This window comes from Podarcis muralis, chromosome 5, assembly GCF_964188315.1.
Source record: "Podarcis muralis chromosome 5, rPodMur119.hap1.1, whole genome shotgun sequence".
Lineage (NCBI taxonomy): Eukaryota > Metazoa > Chordata > Lepidosauria > Squamata > Lacertidae > Podarcis > Podarcis muralis.
In genome coordinates this window covers 44,595,285-44,616,077 of record NC_135659.1, presented here as the reverse complement: position 1 = coordinate 44,616,077, position 20,793 = coordinate 44,595,285, and the positions used below count along the sequence as shown (strand labels likewise).

The 20,793-nt window shown below is 44.9% G+C and overlaps 2 protein-coding genes and 1 long non-coding RNA gene across 4 annotated transcripts in view; 1 reads left to right on the top strand and 2 right to left on the bottom strand.

The window, feature by feature from the left end:
* Window positions 1–7: 7 nt before the first annotated feature.
* Window positions 8–19,926, bottom strand: TTC22 (tetratricopeptide repeat domain 22). 2 transcript variants are annotated; one of them, XM_028733362.2, is made up of 9 exons: window positions 19,674–19,926; window positions 16,629–17,374; window positions 13,787–13,842; window positions 10,597–10,712; window positions 10,084–10,202; window positions 8,006–8,167; window positions 6,185–6,337; window positions 4,305–4,803; window positions 8–142 (listed from the first exon to the last, which is right to left on the bottom strand). In XM_028733362.2, exons 2-9 carry the CDS (start codon window positions 17,187–17,189, stop codon window positions 123–125), a joined length of 1,686 nt encoding a protein of 561 aa, XP_028589195.2. In that variant the 5' UTR covers window positions 17,190–17,374; window positions 19,674–19,926; the 3' UTR covers window positions 8–122. The 2 variants fall into 2 exon arrangements, with proteins under 2 accessions (XP_028589195.2, XP_028589192.2); XM_028733359.2 differs by lacking the exon at window positions 8–142 and having other exon boundaries at window positions 4,169–4,803.
* Window positions 542–3,904, bottom strand: LOC144327790 (uncharacterized). The gene is made up of 2 exons (XR_013392923.1): window positions 3,384–3,904; window positions 542–2,594 (listed from the first exon to the last, which is right to left on the bottom strand). It is a non-coding gene; the product is annotated as an uncharacterized LOC144327790 (long non-coding RNA).
* The window catches only part of CIMAP2 (ciliary microtubule associated protein 2), a 15,704-nt gene continuing 14,733 nt past the window's right edge, over window positions 19,823–20,793 (top strand). Inside the window, exons 1-2 of the mRNA XM_028733364.2 lie at window positions 19,823–19,927; window positions 20,243–20,589. Coding sequence (XP_028589197.2) covers window positions 20,537–20,589 — 53 coding nt within the window. The 5' untranslated portion in view covers window positions 19,823–19,927; window positions 20,243–20,536. The remainder of the gene's footprint in view (window positions 19,928–20,242; window positions 20,590–20,793) is intronic.

Below are 20,793 nucleotides of genomic sequence, written 5' to 3'. Positions count from 1 at the left end.
GAGGTGCACTGTCATTCCTGAGAGCTTGGGTTTCATCCTTCTCAACATCACCCAGTGCTTTTCTCTCTTGGCTGATATTCGCTGTGTAGCATGTGCTGTTTTTCTTCTATTATAATGCCACATTAGATCACTTGAAACATTCCTATAAGATCAGAATGAAGGGCGCATTGACAATTGAGAGACTGTCTTTTCCACTTCCGGGTTGGCGCCAGCGCCGAATGGCGGATTCCCTCCGAGCTCCGGAGGGAGTCTGCTCGACAGGGGTCAGGTCCTGCCGCGCCGGCGACGCGGGGACCCTCAAAAACCACAGGCGCGGATGCCCGTGGACTTGGTGACTCGGTGGGCACCAATAGCGCCCTCCCGACCCGCGAAGGAGCCTTTTTAAAGGCTACGGAGCGGGGGACGGGGAGCGGCGCAGTGCTGCGAGTCTACTGCTTCCCCTGCCAAGCGAAGCCGCATGCCATTCGACGGAGAGCGCTGACTTCTTCTTCTGAAAATCTGGACTTAAACTAAAAACAACAACCCATGAGTAATTTGGAAATTGGATTAAAAAATTTCTTTATTGGATTCGGCACGAGCGGGGGGAGGTGCAAAGAGGAAATCCGTCTCCCCCCCATTGTAAACATTTCAAAGCAAGGATTTGACAACCAAGATCGAGAGAGGAGCTTTTGTTTTGGATAAAAGTTATTAATTGCATGGATTGACAATATAAGTGATTGTGCTGGAGGAGAAGAGTTAATATTTTGATTAAAGTGCCACCCCCCCCCCCCGAGACTGGGAGCGATCCGCGAGAGGAGCCTGCTGAGGAGACATAGAAGACTTTGACAGCTGTCAAATTAGCTGTCAAAGTTGGAAAAATAGAGAACTTTGTTTCTGACGTTCTTGCCGGTTACATTGGACATAATATAGTTACAAGTTGCTGAAAATAAATAAGGACTGAAACAAATTAACTTGGCCTTTGGGTTTGAAGTGAAAGGAATACTGAATAACCATAATCCCTCTAGAGGGGATTCAGGGACATTACAAGAATGGAAATAGGCCGGAAAATACTAGCTGACCTGGATGAGGTTGCCTTTCTCGTGGGAAGGTTACAAAGGATGTATGAGCAAGGCCATGTTTTGTCTACAAGTGCCATAACTTTTGAGTCAACAATAAATGCACCTACTGAGTTGGAAAAGGACTTGACGTACAAAACCCAGGCAGCAGAACAAGGAAAGAATTTAGGGAAAATTGAGGAAGTGGAAGAAGTGGAAGAAGATGCTGATCAGAAGGAGCAGGAAGGAGGGGCTGCAATGCTGCAGAGGGCAAGGGTGAGCCGGAGGCCTGCTAAGATGGAGACTACAAATTTGATCAAGGTGGAAGCTGGAGTCTTTGGGACATTTGGATTTAAAAATATTAAGAAACAAGATTTGAGCTCCACCTTTAAACATGGAGGTCTGGCTGGAAAGATCATGGAAATTATAGGGATTGTGCCCCTCCGAGCCTTGGTGTCAAATACAAAGGACTTTCAAAGAAACCAGCAGAGAGGGACTGAAAGAGATTTAAGAGCCTCAGATGTGAGGTTGCCAGGCTGACAGTAGATGGACTAATGGACAATGGTTCTGGGATCGAAGCCGGGGAAGGGAGGGTGGGGCCTGGAAATCCAAAGGCTGTTTGATATCTTTTATTTCTTTTTTAAATTTCTGTTGTTATTAGTATAAAGATGGGGAATCCGTGGAAGGGAAACTGGGCTGATCTTAGGAAGGAAATCTTTAGTATAAAGGATTAATGTATAAGTTAAAAGCTGATATGTAAATTGAATTAAACATAATAAATAAATTAAGGTTAAAACGTTAGGGATAAGAACTTGCTAGATAAATATTTGGATGTGGAATGCAAGAAGGGGAGGTGAGGGGAAGTTCTGGAAAAAATGTTATTGAAAATTTGGAATTGTAAAGGGGGAAATTTTCTTCTTTGTTCTCTTTTTTTTTCTTTTTATCTTTTGTATTACTTGAAACTTTAATAAATATTATTTAAAAAAAAAAGAGAGAGACTGTCTTTTCCTTGCCAGGCTAACAACATGTATTGCGACCAGGAACAGCTTAAACTATCACATGAGCTAATGTCCAAGCATGAATCAACAGGTGTTGGCTATTTGGCAAGTCCCGCAAGAAATTCATTATTTAAATGCAGTGAGTACATCTCAGAATAGCAGCACCAATGTAACTGGTTGCACAGGAGTGCCAGCTTGGCCCCGTGGCCATGGGTGCCATGCAGCGTGTATGGCCTTGGCACTGAAATGTGTGGGTGCCCGTCCTCTTTATGGGGAATTTTGTAGGTGCTCAGCCACACAGGGCCTCAGGGAGTTGGCACCCACGGGTTGCATACTTGATAAGATCAGTAAATAAGTTACTGAATATGTGATTCTGAATATGACTGTTAACTTATCTGGTGGTTTTAATCAATTGCTCTGGAAATGTGACAAAAGAACAGCCCCACAATCCGTTCAGAATTAATCCATTCTGTGAGTTCAGTATGTGGCCTAGCAAGAAGCCCACATGATATGTGAAGACAATGATTGATTCAAAGGCAGGTGCAGAAAATGTAAAACATACCTGTCAGGGGTTCAGGGAGAGAGGCACAGATGAGGGAGGAGACTGAGAGCGAGGGGGAAGAATCCAGGAACGAGGAGGAGGAGGATGACAATGACTTGAGGGTTTCCATGAGTCTTTCAAGTGAATCGGAGGATTCTCAAAAGGGGGCGCCCCTGGTCAGGCCAAGGGGAGCCACAGGGGGGACTCGTCAGGAGCAGGGGAGCAGCAGGGAAACCCCGAGTGGGAGTTGGAGATCGGGGCCGGCTTCCCCGCCGGAACGGAGTGAAGAGGGTGGAGTTCCCAGTGTGACAGATGAAGCAGAGCAGGAAGCAGAGAGGGGAAGGAGATCGGGGCAAGACGTCCTGCCGGAAGGGGCGGAGAGTAGTACAGAGAGTAGTGTAACTGTCAAGAGGAAGGTCAGGGGTAGCGAACGCGCGCCAAGTTCAAATGTGGAGGCGCGCGGAAATGCGGAGAGCCCGGAGGAGGAGCCTGGTCCCAAAGCACGGAGGAGGGGGGAACAGGCGTCTGGGGACTCAGCGTCAGGGGAAAGCAGGAGGGAAGGAACCCAGGGGGGCAGAAAGACCCTGCGGAAAAGGAAGGACAGGAAGAGGTGGACCAGCACAAGCCTCTTAAACTGGTGTAGAGGCGGGACTGATTCAGAGGGGACTACAGCGGTCTAAGCGTAACAGACGTGGGGCTGCGCGCCTCGGCTGTGGAACAAACAATGTACTTCAATAAAGACTTTTGTAAATAAAGTGGACTTGGCGTTGGTCTCTTGTGAGCTGGGACCTGAGACGGCCCTGACAATACCTAACAACAAAATATAGCGAATTTGGAGGCTTTCATTCTATATTTTCAACAGACAAAACCAAACAGGTACATACATATTCTTGTTTTTAAAATTCTAAATAAACACCTGCTATTACATCTCTTTTTCATTAAGTGAAAAATATGGGGTGATGGTGGTGGTTTTCTTCCAAATGGAAGAGCACATCCCTAGGTTGCTACAATTAAGTTAAATGAATGTATATATCCAAAGCAAGGACATAAGTATCAATATCTGGTCACATTAAGTTTTGATGGTTGAGAAATGATACATGTAAAACGTTGTCAGAGTGTTGCTGTAAATCACTTACACCTTACCTGCTTCCCAGGAATAAATGAAGGCTATTTTATCTCCTGTTGACCTGCTTCTGTGTGCTATACATACATACATAGTGTAAATGTTTTGAGCTTCTTTAATGCTATGCTTTGAAAAAAATTAAGCACGCTTTTATTTAATATGAGCACACATACCTCGACTCCTCCATGTATATGGGATACTAATACTTGGAGAGCCAGTGTGGTGTAGTGGTTAAGAGCGGTAGTCTGCTAATCTGGGGAACCGGGTTCGCGTCTCCACTCCTCCACATGCAGCTGCTGGGTGACCTTGGGCCAGTCACACTTCCTTGAAGTCTCTCAGCCTCACTCACCTCACAGAGTGTTTGTTGTGGGGGAGGAAGGGAAAGGAGAATGTTAGCCGCTTTGAGACTCCTTAAAGGGAGTGAAAGGCGGGATATCAAATCCAAACTCTTCTTCTTCTTCTTCTTCTCTAGAAAGTACCACATTTTATTATATAGCTTTTCATAATTCTTTCCGCAAACTATGGGGAGAGCTAAACCTCTTGCTGTGCCATGTGGCTGAAAAGCAAACCAGCCATTCAAAAGGAGAGTGAGCGTTCATTCCGTCTACCTTTGTTAAAGTCACACTTCATGGTCTCAAAGAGCAATTTCACCAGCTCAGTCTTCCCTCTGGCCACCATGGCTTTGGAGAGCTCAAGCACCTCAGCTGTGTAGTGACGACACACCAGCCTGAGCTCCTGCTGCACTCGCTGTTTGGGATATTTCTCCTCAGCCTTCTTCACCCACAACTCTACTTCCTTCATCAGCATCTCTGTATTCATCCTCTTCTGACTGAACAAGGCAAGCAGCATTTCCATTAAGCAACGGAAGCTCTCTGTGTAAACAGAACCCACATCATCCAGCTCTATTGCCTGCTTGAAGCATTCCATGGCATTCAGGTCTTCATTTTTTATCCGAAGGCATTTCCCCCTCAGCAGCTGGATTTCAGGCAAAACATTCCCCAGGTCTAATTCCATGGCTTTAGCAAAGAACACGAGGGCATTGTTCACAGCATTTTCATCTACAAGTAAAAGTTCCTGCATGGCATCTACTCCCATGTAGTAACATACCTAGAAGAGCAGTGGATGGGAAAGGAGGAACACTCAGTATTTATTTAAACAAACATGTCAAATGAACAAAGATGGCTTACAGCTTGCAGAAAACAAATCCATAAATGTTCACTGTTAAATAACAGCCAGAAAATACATTTTTTAATATAATGGTAATGAATCATAAAAAAAAACTTTCTTGAATATCTTGTACTTTCTCTTAAAGCACGGGGGGCGACCTGTGGCACTCCTGTAGTTGTTGGACTGCATTTCCTGCCAGCAGCGGCCAATGGTGAGGCATGATCGGAGTTGTAGTCCAGCAACATCTGGAGGGCCATAGGTTTCCCCTCCCTTTCTTAAAAGTCTGAAGTGTGAGGCTGTGTGTTAACAGTGAGGCTGTGTAATAACAGAGTTATAGTCAAGAAGTCCCTGTATGGATCAATCATTAAAGAAACTAAAACAGGACCTCAGTGACATTCAGCTCTTCATTTTTTATCTGAAAGCATTTCCCCCTCAGAATGGGCAAGTTTCTATTAATTAAATAAATAAATAAATAATAATAATAATAATAATAATAATAATAATAATAATAATACATTTTATTTATATCCCGCCCTCCCCAGCCAAAGCCAGGCTCAGGGGGGCTAACAACAATAAAATTGAAGAAGTGTGCATGCACACGAAAGCTCATACCAAGAACTAACTTAGTTGGTCTTTAAGGTGCTACTGGAAGGAATTTTTTTGTTTTAACAATAAAATAGTACAACATTATTGAGAGAGAGAGAGAGAGAGAGAGAGAGCACCCCACATAGACAAAGCTATTCCAGGGCAACTTCAGGGCTTTACACAGGTCAACACCATTGGCGCCTTGAGTTGGTTAAGTAGGCTGCTAGGCAGGAACTTTCTATTAAATTAATGTATTATTTTAGAGAAGGGAACAAAAGATTCACAAACTATGGCCACTTCAACAAGGCTTCCTCCCAAGCACCTGGCTTGTGGGTGAGTCACACCAAATAGAACCAGAGCAGAAAGTTGGACTGAAAGTTCAGAATAGCTCCTTATGTTGCTCATCCCTTCAGAGATCCATGCACACACAAGAACTTCTCCAGATGTTACTAGTGGTTAAAAATGGATATGCTCTCATCACATTCTGATTACATTTCTGAGATCTGTCTAGAATTAACACTCTAAAATCAAATAATTAAAAAGTGCAATCCTAACAATGTTTACTCAAAAATAAATCCTATTGGATTCAAATAGTGCTCGCTTCCAAGTTACTGAAGTTAAGAATGCAGCCTTAGCCCTGTTAAAGCCTGAATGAACAACAACACTATTATTATCATACAGATAAAATAAAGTGAAGAGAATGAATATGTCTGGACAAGGTGGTTGATTCACTCACCTGGCCTAGGTCAAGGTAAGTCTTCAGACACGGATGCACCTTCATGACGTTCTCAAGATCAGCTTTGGCATCAGAGAGGTTTCTCTGGTCTGGCATTCCTCCCAGGCCCATCTTCACACGATCCAAATCACGCAAATATAGTTTAAGCAGCATCTAAAAATAAAGAGCTATTAAACTAATTTGCCCTCCCCTCCTTACGCATTAGTTTGTATGACTGTTCTTTATTCCCCAACCTCTCTTGTTAAAAGGGTCTCAGGGCTCAGAGCTTGGAAAGACCCGGTGGTACCACCAAGGTAGGATTTTGGGGCTGAAGTGTGGGACCCCCCCCCCATTCCTCAGAATGAGAAGGGGAGGCTTCAGACACAGCAAGGCTGACTCACCACATATGGAAGTAAGTGAAGTAATGCATACGACCATCTAAAACCCCCTCCCATAAGTCCATTAAGTTCAGAGTCTAAATCAGTAAATTACTGCCTCTGCCAGATACTGCCCTTCATTCACTTTTAATTTGTATACCACCTATAATTGCATGGACAGGCGGAGTCCCCAGATCCCGCGCGGTCCCCCCGTCATGTGGAATAACGACTCAAGACTACGTGCTATGGGATTAAATTGGCCACAACTTTATTAAATTTCAAATGTGGGTAGACCTTGGCTCAGGCATTGGGCGTTCTCCCTCCCCAGTCCCCAGCCGGGGACCTAGGGAGCATCAGGGTTATCCAGTGGGGGGGGGGATGGGCCGGCTCTGGAGAACATATGTTCAAGCAGAGATAGCCGTCCCCGTTACGCCGCCACCGCAGGGGAGAGCAATGACGACCTTTCGGCGTACGGTCAAAGCCTCCCTTCAGAAAACCTCTTTAACGGGGAACCCTGGTATCGCCGCCGCAAAGAGGAAGATGGACAAAAGGATTCCGCCCAAGACCTGATACCGCCAAAGTTGTGACGTTTTGCTACGGGAAAGGCGAAACCTGCCAATGCAGGGAAATTCCTTTCCGGCCCTTTAACAGCGACCTTACGTAGCAGCACCCGCATACCTGTGAAGAAGTTAACCTGCAAAACCTGTGAAGAAAAGTTAACCTGCAAAATAAGACATTAACTGAGGGTGGGTAGGGTGGGAGAAGCTCTGGAGCCAAGTGAGGATTCCCAGGTAAGATCCTCCCTCTATTGTGTGGGCAGGTAATCCCTCCCCTACCTGGCCTGGTCTCCTTGCCAACGCTTCCCCCAGGTGGGATTGGACAACTGACTGAGGTAGGCGGAGACCTCCAGGTATCCCACCTGAGGGAAGGCAAAGCCAAGCCTATGCTGTTGGAGCCGCTCCAGATCTAGGGGCTGCACGCGTCCACGCAAAGGGTGCCCTCCGTTTTAAGCGGGGAGCGGTCATTACTATACACAAGGTGGTTTACAAGCTGAAGAGGTAACAAAATGGACAACAAAGATTGCATACTTAATAACAATCTGATCCAATGCAAAAAAAGTCACAATAACTTTAAAATAAACAGCTTATATCAAATAGACACAGATATTACTAAGCTAGATGGACCAAGGCAGGTTCATATGTTCTAACAGAGTTGGTGGCACTGGAATTTAAGCAGTGCCCTCATTAGGAGAAGTTGCAAGAAGAGACTTTTTGTTTATGCAGTTAAACCAAAATAATTGATGCTGCCCAGATAGGCAGCTGCATTGATGGCTTTTCAGGAAGCACAATGCTGACAGACCCCACCACCCCTGCCCCTATTAATACAAAAAAACAACAACCCACAGCTGGTCTCCCATAGCACTTGTATGTTATAAAGGCCTTGTTTTTAAAGGAGAAATACATACCTTGGCACGCATGCAATATGCCTGCCAGTTAAGTAGTGGATCTGGCAGCACATCTAAGGCCATGTTGCAGACTGCCATTGCCATCTCTTGCTTGCCAAGGAAGTGGAAGATTTTTGCTAGGCGGTTCAGAACCAGTGGGTTTTCTCTAGCTATCTCTATTGCCTTAAAAACAAACAAATCCACAATACATTGTTCCATTAGTGAACTTCTCCTTGCTCTGTTGAACAAGGGGCAATGAAAGGAGAAATTTATGTGTCAACATTCAGCTTGGCCGCCATTGTACATTATGTCCTTCGGAAGGACTGAAGTGTGCAAGGACATGAATTGAGGTGGCACCTTGCTCTGGATGAGAGGGAAATGAGCAAAAGAGGGTATCTCTTCCCTTCTGTCAGTTACAGCACTGCCTTACATATATCTACTCATAAGCAAGTGGTAGCTGGCACCCATTGGAAAGTGGGGAAGACAGGGAGGCCAACAAGAGGTACACCCAGAGTCAACGAATTCTAGTTTCGTGTCCTTCCTCCTCAAGGGTAGAAGGGGTCTTTGTTTTATAATACACCCGCATTATCCTTAATTATAATTAGCACCACTTGAAACACTCACAGCATTAACACCCCAACAGATCTTGCTTCTTCACTGGCCACAGCTTTGGATCTAGCACAGGCCAAATACCGTATTTTTTGCTCTATAAGACTCACTTTTTCCCTCCTAAAAAGTAAGGGGAAATGTGTGTGCGTCTTATGGAGCGAATGCAGACTGCACAGCTATCCCAGAAGCCAGAACAGCAAGAGGGATTGCTGCTTTCACTGCACAGCAATCCCTCTTGCTCTTCTGGCTTCTGAGATTCAGAATATTTTTTTTTCTTGTTTTCCTCCTCCAAAAACTAGGTGCGTCTTGTGGTCTGGTGCGTCCTATAGAGCGAAAAATACGGTACATCTCTCTCTGTAGCTTCTAGCTTCAGCTTTGCAGCTCCACCCACTCTGGCTATTGTTCTGCTAGCAGCAGGGCAGGGCCAGATTAAGATAATTTAGAGGGCCTCCATATATATTTTATTCAAAATATAAACAGTAATAAACAGTAAAATAACATTTTATCTTTCAAAATGAAACAAAACCCACAGTAAGGTGGAAAACAATGTTTATTTTTGTATACTTTTTGTATACTTTTTGTATTTTGTATACAGTACTTCCACTTTATTTATATTTGACAAATTTTCTCCTACTTTTTCTAATTGCAAAGTCTTTGATCAGATCCTCAAAACTATAATAATATAATAATAATTTATTATTTATACCCCGCCCATCTGGCTGAGTTTCCCCAGCCACTCTGGGCAGCTCCCAATCAGTGTTAAAAACAGTACAGCGTTACATATTAAAAACTTCCCTGAACAGGGCTGCCTTAAGATGTCTTCTGAATGTCAGGTAATTATTTATCTCTTTGACATCTGATGGGAGGGCGTTCCACAGGGTAGGCGCCACTACCGAGAAGGCCCTCTGTCTGGTTCCCTGTAGCCTCACTTCTCGCACTGAGGGAACCGCCAGAAGGCCTTCGGCGCTGGATCTCAGGACCGAGGCCATTTAGGGCTTTAAAGGTCAGCACCAACACTTTGAATCGTGCTCGGAAAACTAACCTTACACAACACATCTGCTTCTAAACTTAGTAGAAATAAGGTACCCAGCCTGTCTTGTTGCATAGTTGTTCTGTTGGGGTTTTTAATATACTTCAACTGAGAAAGTGGAATCTCAGCTGAGCAATTTGTGACTATTAATGTTAAAAATCCATCAATGGAAAATTTCTCTGGTGCCCCCCCCCCCACTTTGCTTAATGGTTAATCCAGTCTTGCAGCTGGGTGAGGGGTGTATGGGAAAAATCTCACCCACTTGTTTTATGGTACAGAGCAACTTCATTGATTATGCTAAATCATGGTCTTTAACTGGCCAGGCAAAGCCATTAACCTGACAAAGGAACTGGTTTGGAAAGCTTGTTCTTATACATTCTATCCCCCCAGATAGGGGCCCATGGTATCATCCAGACAGGACCCCCCCCCCCCAAAAAACCCCCAACAACTCGTAACCTACTTTTCCAAAGCAGTCGAGGGGATCTGTCCCAGAGTACCCACAGTCATGAATAGCCATAGGGGTATCTGAGAAGGAATATTTCCTTTCAAACAATATCCCAAGATAGCACCAGGCCAAGGCTAGAAGAGAAGGAGGACAGAATTGAAAGCAGGGCAACATATTACAAACGGCATTGTAAATTCGACTCTACCTTCTCCAAAGCAATTCAAAATGATTTACAGTTACTGAGGTTGGGTTATAGTAGAAAAGTTCCAAAGGAACGTTTTATGTCAGCTTAAACCAAGCACTGAGGTTTCCCAGCTGATGAAACAAACCACTTGTGAAAATAAAGAGTATTTTGCCTCACTGGGCATGGAGATTGCAGCAATGAAGACTCAGTTGGACGTCTTCTAGCTGAGCTGAAGAGCCCAATTACACACACCTGGGTTGCAACAGTCTTGCGGGATGCAGAGCTGCATGTGTGAATTACACATGTAATTACATGGTTTCGATTGTGCAAGTGACTTCTCCTACCTCTATAATGTAGGCTGGAGCACTTCAGGACTTGCTGAAGCAAAACCAAGGTTCTGTTGAAGGCTGGCAACCTTTTCCCCTCATCGTTGCCCTTGTTCATCCACATCGCATCCAACCTGAAGTGAAGAGAGAAAAAGGCTATTGTGATTTGTTGGTCTGCATATACAGAGCTCTAAAACTGGCAAGCAAATGATTTACTCCAAATGCCACTGTTTTACCCTCATCCAATGGGTTTGGCAGCAATATTTCAAAACAGTTAATTTAAAATACAAAAGACATAAAATGCAATATATAGTTCCCCAAAATAACCACAATCTGCTGCAAAATAACCCTTTGAGCAGCGTTTCTCAACTGGGGGCCTTTGGGATATTCCAAGGGGGACACGGGTGAAAGTCGTGTAAATGGGGGGCCATGAAGGGAAGTGAGAAGTGAAGAAAACAGAGGAGTGACCGAGAAAAGAAAAAGAAAAGAAAAAATATTTTTAACAAGAACTTTACAATCATATGTCTATCATAGTATAGTACCCCATATAGTGAGCTCCTGTTGCTCGGTCCCTGCTCCTGCCATCCTAGCAGTTCGAAAGCACATCAAAGTGCAAGTAGATAAACAGGTACCACTCCAGCGGGAAGGTAAACGGCATTTCCTTGCGCTGCTCTGATTCGCCAGAAGCGGCTTAGTCATGCTGGCCACATGACCCGGAAGCTGTACGCCGGCTCCCTTGGCCAATAAAGCGAGATGAGCGCCGCAACGCCAGAGTCATCCGCAACTGGACCTAATGGTCGGGGTCCCTTTACCTTTACCTTTACCCCATATAGTACGATTAATCTTTTTTTAAAAAATATACCATTTCTACTTCAGTTATAGGACAGAACACTTGTTATAGCTAAGCCATTGGTTGTAGCCAGTGGCGTAGCGTGGGTTGTCAGCACCCGGGGCAAGGCAAGTAATTTGCGCCCCCTAACCCGTGTTTTTGCGCCCCCTAACCCGTGGATTTGCCCCCCCTAACCTGTGGATTTGCCCTAACCCCAGATGTTGCGCCCGGTGCGGCCGGCCCCCCCTGCACCCCCCACGCTACACCACTGGTTGTAGCCAATAGAATGTTTTTTCTAGGCTAGCTGCAGTGTTGGGAAACAGTTTGGGAGTGGTCATAACTGGGGAGGGAAAGATTAAGGCACATCTTGTTTTTAAAACTTGTCAAATGTTGCGCCTTATACAGTAATGAATGATCTTTGGCAAGTCTTTCTGCAAAGCATTGTTCTTTGTCCTTTCTAATTTTCATGTGTCTATATTGTTGACACCGTGCTTTCCACAACAATTATCTCTGATTTTGTAACAAAAACCCCTTTGATGTAACATAGGGAGGAAAGATTGTGGCTCAAAATCTCTGTGGTTGTCTTTGATCTAATGCTGATTGGTTCATAGTTCTGTATGGTGCAAGGTGCCTACCAGCACAGTATATGAAATACAGCCAACAAGAAACACAGCAGAAGTAAATGGAAAACAACCCCACACCCACTCAACCTAGCCTTAAGAACAGTACTTACGCTCATTCAAAATCAGTATTTCCCTATGCGCTATGGTGGTTCTAAGACTGTAGTGCTGATAAATTAGGCCCTAATCCACAAGTGCTTAACTCTAATAATAATGCAATAGTGCATTTACTCAGAAGTAAGTCCTACTTCAGTGGGGGTTATTTCCAGGTAAGTAATTTTCCTTCCAAGGCTAAAAAGGTAAAGGGTGATTTTTTTGCTGCAAAGCCCACTCACCCCTCTTGGTGCAGCAGTGTTGCGGGACAGCAGAGGCTTCACTGGGGCACCAACAAGGGAACTGGAACAGTGGTGCCCTTCCTGGATCCTGCACCCGGCTTTGGCGAATAGGGATGCAGGCTAGGGACTCTTGCTGTGCCAGGGGGCAGAGCTGACAGCTGTCCCTCCTGAACCTGCCCTTCTCCCTTTCTTTTTGCGACTGAAAGTGGCATGCTTCGTGTCATGTTTGGCTTTAACTCACTCCAGGAGTTCTTGTGTGGTATAGAGGACTTTGCCAACCTGGTGCCCTTGAGCTGTTTTGAACCATGACTCCCCATCAGCCATGCTGACTGAGGTTGATGGAGAGTTGTAGTCCAAAACAGCTGGAAGGTACAATGGTACCTCGGGTTAAGAACTTAATTTGTTCTGAAGGTCCATTCTTAATCTGAAACTGTTCTTAACCTGAGACACCACTTTAGCTAATGGGGCCTCCCACTGCTGCCGCGCGATTTCTGTTCTCATCCTGAAGCAAAGTTCTTAACCCAAGGTACTATTTCTAGGTTAGTGGAGTCTGTAACCTGAAGCGTCTGCAACCTGAGGTACCACTGTACCTGCTTGGCATAGGCTGGACTACAGCACTGGACTATGGATCAAACCATATAATTCTGGGAGGTCTGTGATCAGATGCCCTCATGGAGCTCTTGCGGTTATGAATAATGGTAAATACGGCCACAGGAATCCTGATTCAGATCAGGGCAGCAGTGTTAGGGCTTTTTGTTTCTTGTTTAACTCATTTCTAATGCTGCTTTCCTGACCTGAATTGCTCCCCCATTACCTGCAACTCGTCCCTTGTGAGACAAATTTCAGCCAGGGTAGGGGAATAGGACATCATAGGACCACACCTCTGATCCAAGTCTGGCGATGGCAGAATTTATGATTGAAAAGCATGCTAGGAATCTGATGCAGTGATGTCTAGTTGGGCCACTCAGCCACAAAACTCACTGGCGTTGGAGCAAACGGCAATCCGTAGAAAACATGAGTTTCCATTTGCTAGGGCTGCCACACGTCCAGAATTTTCTGGACATAGTCAGAAATCGCTGAAGTGTCTGGGAAAATCTGGACATATGGCAGCCCACGTTGGTAGTGTAGATTTTGGCAAATTTCATTAAAAATAGCTCAAAAACTACGGCAACCCTACCATTTGATCTAATTCAGCGGTAAATATTGCGTTTTCCTGGGGAAAGCACCGGGCTAATTTTTTTTAAAAAGCACTCAGACAGGAACCGGGGAAGCAGAGACCTGTGCACAAGAAAGCATGGGGCAAAAAGTAAATGTGGATAAGCCCTAAGTGGATTCCATCACAAAAAGTTCTAGACTTGCCCCTCGGAGCCCATCTTGTTTCTGTTTCCTTTGAGGTGGCTTTTTGTCCTGGATTCTTGCCTCACCTGATGTGCAGGGTGGCCATAGTGAAGTACCAGCTTCGTTTCTCCTCCAAAGGGATCTGAAAGAGGGAGAGAGAAGTTCTTAGAAAAGCAGTATTTGCCTCCCTGCAAATACATTTTAAAATATCATTGCCTTCTATTTATTTTCCAACCATTCTTCGGTTGTGGAATCCAAGGTGGCATTCATGTGGTTCCCAAGCAGTGGCCACCCAACCAGCCACCTGCTTAGCTTCTCTAAGATAATGGCCTCAGGTGCCTTCAGGTCTGTGCTGAACACCAGTAGCTGCATTAAATCAAGGACTTTGGCAGCTACTCCTGTCCTTGCCATGTTCAGTAATGTAATATTAATAATGCAATGCATATTAAGAGAGATGCACATTAAATGGTGACAAGAAAATCACAAACTGATGCAGGAATTTGATGAAATGAACTTAAGAAAAATGGAAAAATGGGAAACTAAGAGAAATCAAAACTGACCAATTCTTTCATTTCTAGAAGTAAATCCCACCGATATCAGTGGGATTAATTCCAAGGAGCACAATCCAGAGAACATATTCTTTTTCTTGTCTCTCTGTGTGTCTGTATATATGCTGATATATGCACATTGATTCACATAAAATTGATTATTGATTGATTGATTGATTGATTGATCGATCAATAAACAACTCAGACTAATTAGCTAAGATTTATTTAATTGGGCAGCCATGAATAACAGGAAACGGGTTCTAGCTACAAGAAGCTCTGAGCAAAACAGGTAGAATAGCAGCATTTTAATGTGACTCAAGGTGGCAATCATTTTCTAAAACATTTTTGTCGTTACTAGTATGGTTAGTTTGATGTCCCCCCCTCCCCCCCACTGCTGCTGCTTTCTCTAATGTCTTAAGAAGTTTGGACTCTGCACAGTTGTAGTTTAAATATAAATATAGCCCTGCCCCTCAGTGCAAACATTTTGCTTTGACAAACAGTGCTCCAGTTCAGCCACCTGCATGTTCCCTGTTGTCTGTCGCTGCAGGGGATGATAAACTGGGTGTGCAAAAGGTTGCACCTTTGTTTGGACAGCTTGAGCCAAGTAGTCCAGAATATTTAAAAAGCATCTAATCAGAAAACGGGATAGCGTTAGAAATTGGTGCAGAGGGTTTGTGCTTTGAGCCCAGGCTGTTAAGAGACTTCTTGGGAGCACTGCAACCACTTCTCTAATAGGTTTGAACATTCCAAATAAAATATTTGAATTGACCTCATCCTTGGTTATGTCTGGTTCTTTCTTAAAGCCACACGTCTAAAGCATCTTAGATTTATTAAAAATAAATAAATGATCAGGGTTGCACCCAGTTACAGAATCCTTGTTTAAATTTACCCCCTCCCCTGTGACAGCATGCTCCTCCCATCTGGGAGGATACCAAAACAAGCCCCACCTCCACCAGTGACCATAGCTGTTTCCAGTCCTCCAACCTCCTCATGTTCCTCCAACCTTCTTTGTTAAAAAGATTTTTTAAAATTTTCTTATTACAAAAATTGTACACGCATATCACAAAACATACATGACCAACCAAAAAATGAGTCACTAGAGGGGTAGAATTCTAAACATATGATTTTAGAGTGCATAAGAATGAGGTGATTACAGTTAAGTTCCTCCAACCTTTCCCTGTGATTCTGAAGTCACATTTTCAAAAGAACCTAAAGACCTGAAGCTCCTATGCAGCACTGTGCTAGAAAGGTGAGTGTCATGCCCTGACTTTGTACCTGTGTGTCAGCTTCATGGTGGTGAACGAGGGTAACAGAATGCATTGCCCGGCTGGCAGCTGTTGCTGTAACCTGATGTGTATGAGCAATGCCCCAGAAAACTATTGCGGGCTGGTTGTGACACATGTGCAAGCCATTTCATCTGCTGTAAAGACTATGGGTCTGACATATTGTAGCAGCTTTTTCCTAACAGGATGGTTATTAACCACACACACATACAAAAAAGCTTCAACCCATCAGGTCAAATGCCTGCTGGAACAGAACAGTCTTGGTCAAGCAGTGAGAAGCCAGGGGAGATAGAGAGCAGAGAGACCTCCATAGGAAGCTGCCTTGCACAAAGTCAGGCCATTGGTCCATTTAGCTTAGTATTGTCAACACTGACTGGCAGCAGCTCCCCAGGATTTCAGACAGGGGCCTGTTTGGAGATGCCAGGAACTGAACCTGGGACCTTCTGAACACAAAGCAGATACTCTCCCTCTGAGCCACCTCCCAAAGCTTCACAATCGAACTGAGGTGCTGTTGAAGCATAACAGGACAAAAGGGCCTCTCAGCCTCACAAGAGGCCATGAGGATCTAGGGCTCTGATTCTAAAAGTTGCCTTATCAATATTATCCATTGGCATCTCCTTTTGTTTGCTCTTGCCCATTTATGCAGGATTAGGTGTTTGAAGGCTACAAGTGGTTTAAATGAAGCGGTGGTTCTTAATGAGAAGAGCTTTCTCTTGGCCTGACTCAGCTCCCAGAGGGGTTGTTTCCCTCCAAAATAGCCTAGCATACGAAAAAGCACCTTTCCCTACACAGATCAACAGCTAAGATGCCTAACCTACCTCACAGGGTTGTTGTGGGGATTAAATGACTAGGGGGAGACCCTGGATACCGCCTTGAGCTCTTTGGAGAAAAAGCTGGGATATAAAGGCAATAAATATATAACAACAACTAATGCAGCACCCACACTTCTAAAATATTTCTAGACAACAGATGGGTATGGTGTGCCTTCTGAAACAGAAAATGAAAAGGGGTGTGTGTGTGTATTGGCTAGTATCCCTCTTCCAACGAATGACCCATTGAATGGCAAGTGACATCAGAAGGTAAAACAGCCTGCCTACCTGCTTCCCATAAGCAAGAGCCTTGCTGTAGAGAGTGAGGCCTGCGGTCAGTTTCTCCATCTTCTCTTCTTCGTTCACCAGCCCAACGTCGAAGGCATAAGCATAGCCCTGCTCAGCCAAGCAACGGGCTGTTCTGAGCTGGGGGTCCCCTTGCGGCTTCTGGTCTTCTGAATCCAAGCCCATTAAGAGGGAGAGTCTTTCGGTGCACCTAGCCTCTTCTTGCTCGTTGTTCAGCCTGTCATAAACGTAGGCGAGGTTGGCCCAAGTGTTCAGATTCTCAGGGTCCTCCTGAGAGATGCAGAGGAAAATCTCCTTGGCTTGCTCCACTTCTTCCAGGTAGAAAGAAAAGACCCCAAGGAGGTTTCTGATGGCATACTGCTGCAAGCCAGTTTCGAGCTCTAACTCATAGGTTAGGCTTTCTCGTTTCAGCTTCAAGTCTCTCCCTTGGAAATTCATAGGTGAAGAAGACTCAAAGTTCAAGTTCATATCTAAGTGAAAGTGGCCTGGAATGTAATCCATCTCGTCAATGAGAGTATCAATGTCCACCTCGGCTTCTTCCATTTTCACGTTGGAAAGAGTATCAACCACTCCAGGCTCTCTCGAACAGCTACTTTCCCCTGTTATTTTTCCATTCAAGACGTGGTTTTTTTGTTGGTTTTTTTACTGTCCTGTCAGGGTATTTGCCTTTGGAAATCCTCCACCTCTTTCTCTACCTGTATTTCTGGTTTAGCTGATTCACATGAAGTCTGGGAAGGGAGGAGCAAAATAGAACGCTTGTCATTCCACAGCCAACCAGCTGGTTCAGGGTTCTCATTTGGTCAGTGAATAGCAGAAAGCAAAGACAAGAACTGCTCAAGCAACCCCTCATTTGTCAACAAAGGAGAAAGCTCCAGGTCCTGGAAGGCATGGCAAATACAGTGATCGGCTCCTTTGATCAAACTTGCATTTCAAGTACGTTATTAACATGCCTTTGAAAAGGCTAGCAGCAGGGAGAGCAAATGGTGCTTCATCCCAGCTACCCATAATGCCAACCCATTATGAGAAATGCTTTAGAAGGTCAAGTTTGGAACTGAGTGGGATGCAACCTAGTACAAACCATATTGTTGCACAGCACTCCATTCTCCGAGCAGTGCAAGATCCCAGAGTTTCCGGGAACTTACCCAGGGTTTGCATTTCCTTTTGGAAATGAGACACAGCGGAGACTCTAAACCACTGAGCCTCTTGGGCTTGCCGATCGGAAGGTTAGCAGTTCGAATCTGCGCGACGGGGTGAGCTCCTGTTGCTTTGTCTCAGCTTCTGCCAACCTAGCAGTCTGAAAGCATACCAGTGCAAGAAAATAAATAGGTACCACTGCGGTGGGAAGGTAAACAGCACTTTCATGCGCTCTGGCTTCTGTCATGGCCAGAAGTGGTTTAGCCACACTGGCCACATGACCCAGAAAGCTGTCTGTGGATGAACACCAGCTCCCTGGGCCTGGAAGCGAGATGAGTGCAGCACCCCATAGTCACCTTTGACTGGACTTAGCCATCTAGGGGTCCTTTACCTTTACCTTTCTTGAGTGTTTTTTTTTCTGGGGGTATGCATACCCCTAAACATTTTGTGAATCTAAGTTTAGCCTCATTGAGGGGCAGCATTTCAATAGGAGTAGGAAAATGAGAGTACCCCTAAACATGTTTTTAGGAAAAAAAATGCACTGATTTTCCCTGCCTTACATATCTATACACAACCTAAGCCTACAATGGAGGGGTTCACAGCATTAGCGTCTCAAAAGGGCCTTGTTTCTCCCAAAGCTGCAGCCTTGGATTCAAGCAGAGATCAAACATTGTGCTCCGCCTCTCTGGCTTTCTAGCCTGCAGCTTAACTTCTAGGTCACATTGCACACCCTTTCAAGTCTAATCTCTGGTTTTTGTCTTTCTTACTATCTAAGAAGTAGGAAAGGAGGGGCCCCATCCATTTGTCACCTGGCACAAAACCCCTTTTCTTGGTTCTCTTAACGGCCCATCACCTAAACACAGGAAGCTAGCCTGCCTTCTATTTTAACACTTGCTGGGCTCAGGGGTTAGAATGGGTCTGGCACCCAGTTTAACACTATCAGCCTTGATTAAATGATAATGCTTGCTGGGTCCAGGGGTTATAGGAGCCTGGCACCCACAAACTCACAGAAATATAAAAGGACAAGTTACCATTCCTTGTTCCTTTTCCCCTAGGGGTGGGAAGTTCCAGAGGTAGTCTTGGGTTTCCTTTGGAGAACTCTGGAGATAGATGGTGTCTTCATAAGAATTTTATTACTTGTATTGTGAAGACAAAAACATTCCTTCAGCAGGTAGGGCAGCTGCTAACCTTGCATCAGAGTGCAGCTGATACAGCCTCAGATTGCACCCCCGTTTACCTACCTCCATCTAAAACAGGGATGGGGAACTGGATCTGTCTATCAGGTGATTGCACCTTCAGGTGTGAAGGAAAAAGCTCCCTTTGCAGCTGGAGCTCCTTAAGAAGACTCTACCTTTGCCTCCCTGGCTTGAATTCAAGCTGCAGCTGAAAATAACGAATCAGAAATGCACTCCTGGTTTTTCCTTTGCAGCCAAGACTTGGCTCTTTTCATATTTGGCATCTTTTGAAAGTGCCAGTTTTCCCTACCAAGGAAGAAATGAGGACCTCATGGCTTGAACTTCCCCTGCTTGGTGTCATATATGACAGCAAACATGGGAAAGGTAGGTATGGCTTGGCAGTCCAATTTCTGAGGCCTAGCAGGCCTGAATAGTTCCATGGGCTGGAGGTTCCAAACCACTGATCTGAACTCTCAGCCACACTACCATCACCACCAGGCTGGGATGTGGATAGTTTCGGTTATCATCCTTCACTGCTCCCAACAGCAGAGTGTCTGATTCAGGCATAGGCCCTCCAGATGTTTTGGGACTACAACTCCCATCATCCCTGACCACTGGTAGTCCCAAAACATCTGGAGAGCCGAGTTTGCCTATGCCTGATCTAACTGCATGTGTGAGGAGATGCCTTTCTCCCAGTGATCAAAACACCTGGTACTACCTGGTCATGGTTGCTGGGGAGCTCTCATGGATGGGGGTCCTAGTCTCCTCTGTGGTCCCCACGGAACCTCTGAAAAGTGGCAGTTGAAACTGCCACATCAGCTGAGGCCTGGAGAGGGATAACTGCCACTATCACCTCCCCACCCTGAAGTTTATAAGTCACCACTACCTTGTCAAAGAACCTCGTTGTTGTATTATTTTGTACTATTATCACCTTTCAGTTACTGTCATCTAGCCTGGAGGCCACACAGAAAGGTCTTCAGAATATTAATATAATATAATATAATATAATATAATATAATATAATATAATATAATATATACAAATATATAGAAATCCTGGTGTATCATAAACATATAAATGATTCTTTATTTGCTGCAAAACTGGCTGCAGACTACAACTGTTTCTCTGCCTCTCCCTTTAGCTGAAAGGCGTTGGCTCCTGAAGGCTGGATGGAGGGGCTGATCCTTCCACATGTCACGATCAAGACAAGTGGTGACAGTCCTGAAAGAGCAACCGTTGTACACCACCTCTCCCACTCCCTAAACCTTTCCCATATTTTTACTTCAGCTTGCAGTGCGAGATAAACTGTGGAAGACTCTTATCACCTGGACATGCCCTAAATCACAACAATGTCCTTTTGTACCACATGGGATTTCTGGCACTGAACCACCACAGGTGCCTTCAGCACTGAGAAATACTCATGAGCATATCAGGCTGTCTGAAGACCTGCTCCTCCCAGCCACTTGGAAACAGAAAGCCAAGCATCTAGTGTTGTCATGGCAGTGAAGTTCCAGAGCTCTTGTCAGAAGCAATCTCCAAGAAGGAAGGGGGTTGTCCTTCTTCTGCTCCAAGCATCAGAGGATGGAGGAGCCAAAGGGATTCACAGGTGCCCCCTTTTGGAGTCAAACGGCAAGGTAAGGGCTGCTCCCACAGGAATCGGGTTGGTTTCTTTTTTAAAAATAAAAAAAAGATTACACCTTCTCGAAGACAGGGCATAACTTGTGCTAGGGCTTATCAACGATCATTCCTGAAAGACGGAAAATATAAGAGTCTCTGAGCATGTGGTGAGTGGCTTTCCCACTTGAGAAACCACAGCCATCCTTCCCTTAGGAAAAACA

What these genes read in the sequence shown, in the direction of transcription:
- TTC22 (XM_028733359.2), bottom strand. Translation starts at nt 17,189, where the DNA reads ATGGAAGAAGCCGAGGTGGACATTGATACTCTCATTGACGAGATGGAT. An exon ending in CTCTTGCTTATGGGAAGCAG is followed by an intron (nt 13,843 to 16,628) that starts GTAGGCAGGCTG and finishes TCCCTCTTTCAG; the next exon opens with ATCCCTTTGGAGGAGAAACG. An exon ending in ATGGCCACCCTGCACATCAG is followed by an intron (nt 10,713 to 13,786) that starts GTGAGGCAAGAA and finishes TCTTCACTTCAG; the next exon opens with GTTGGATGCGATGTGGATGA.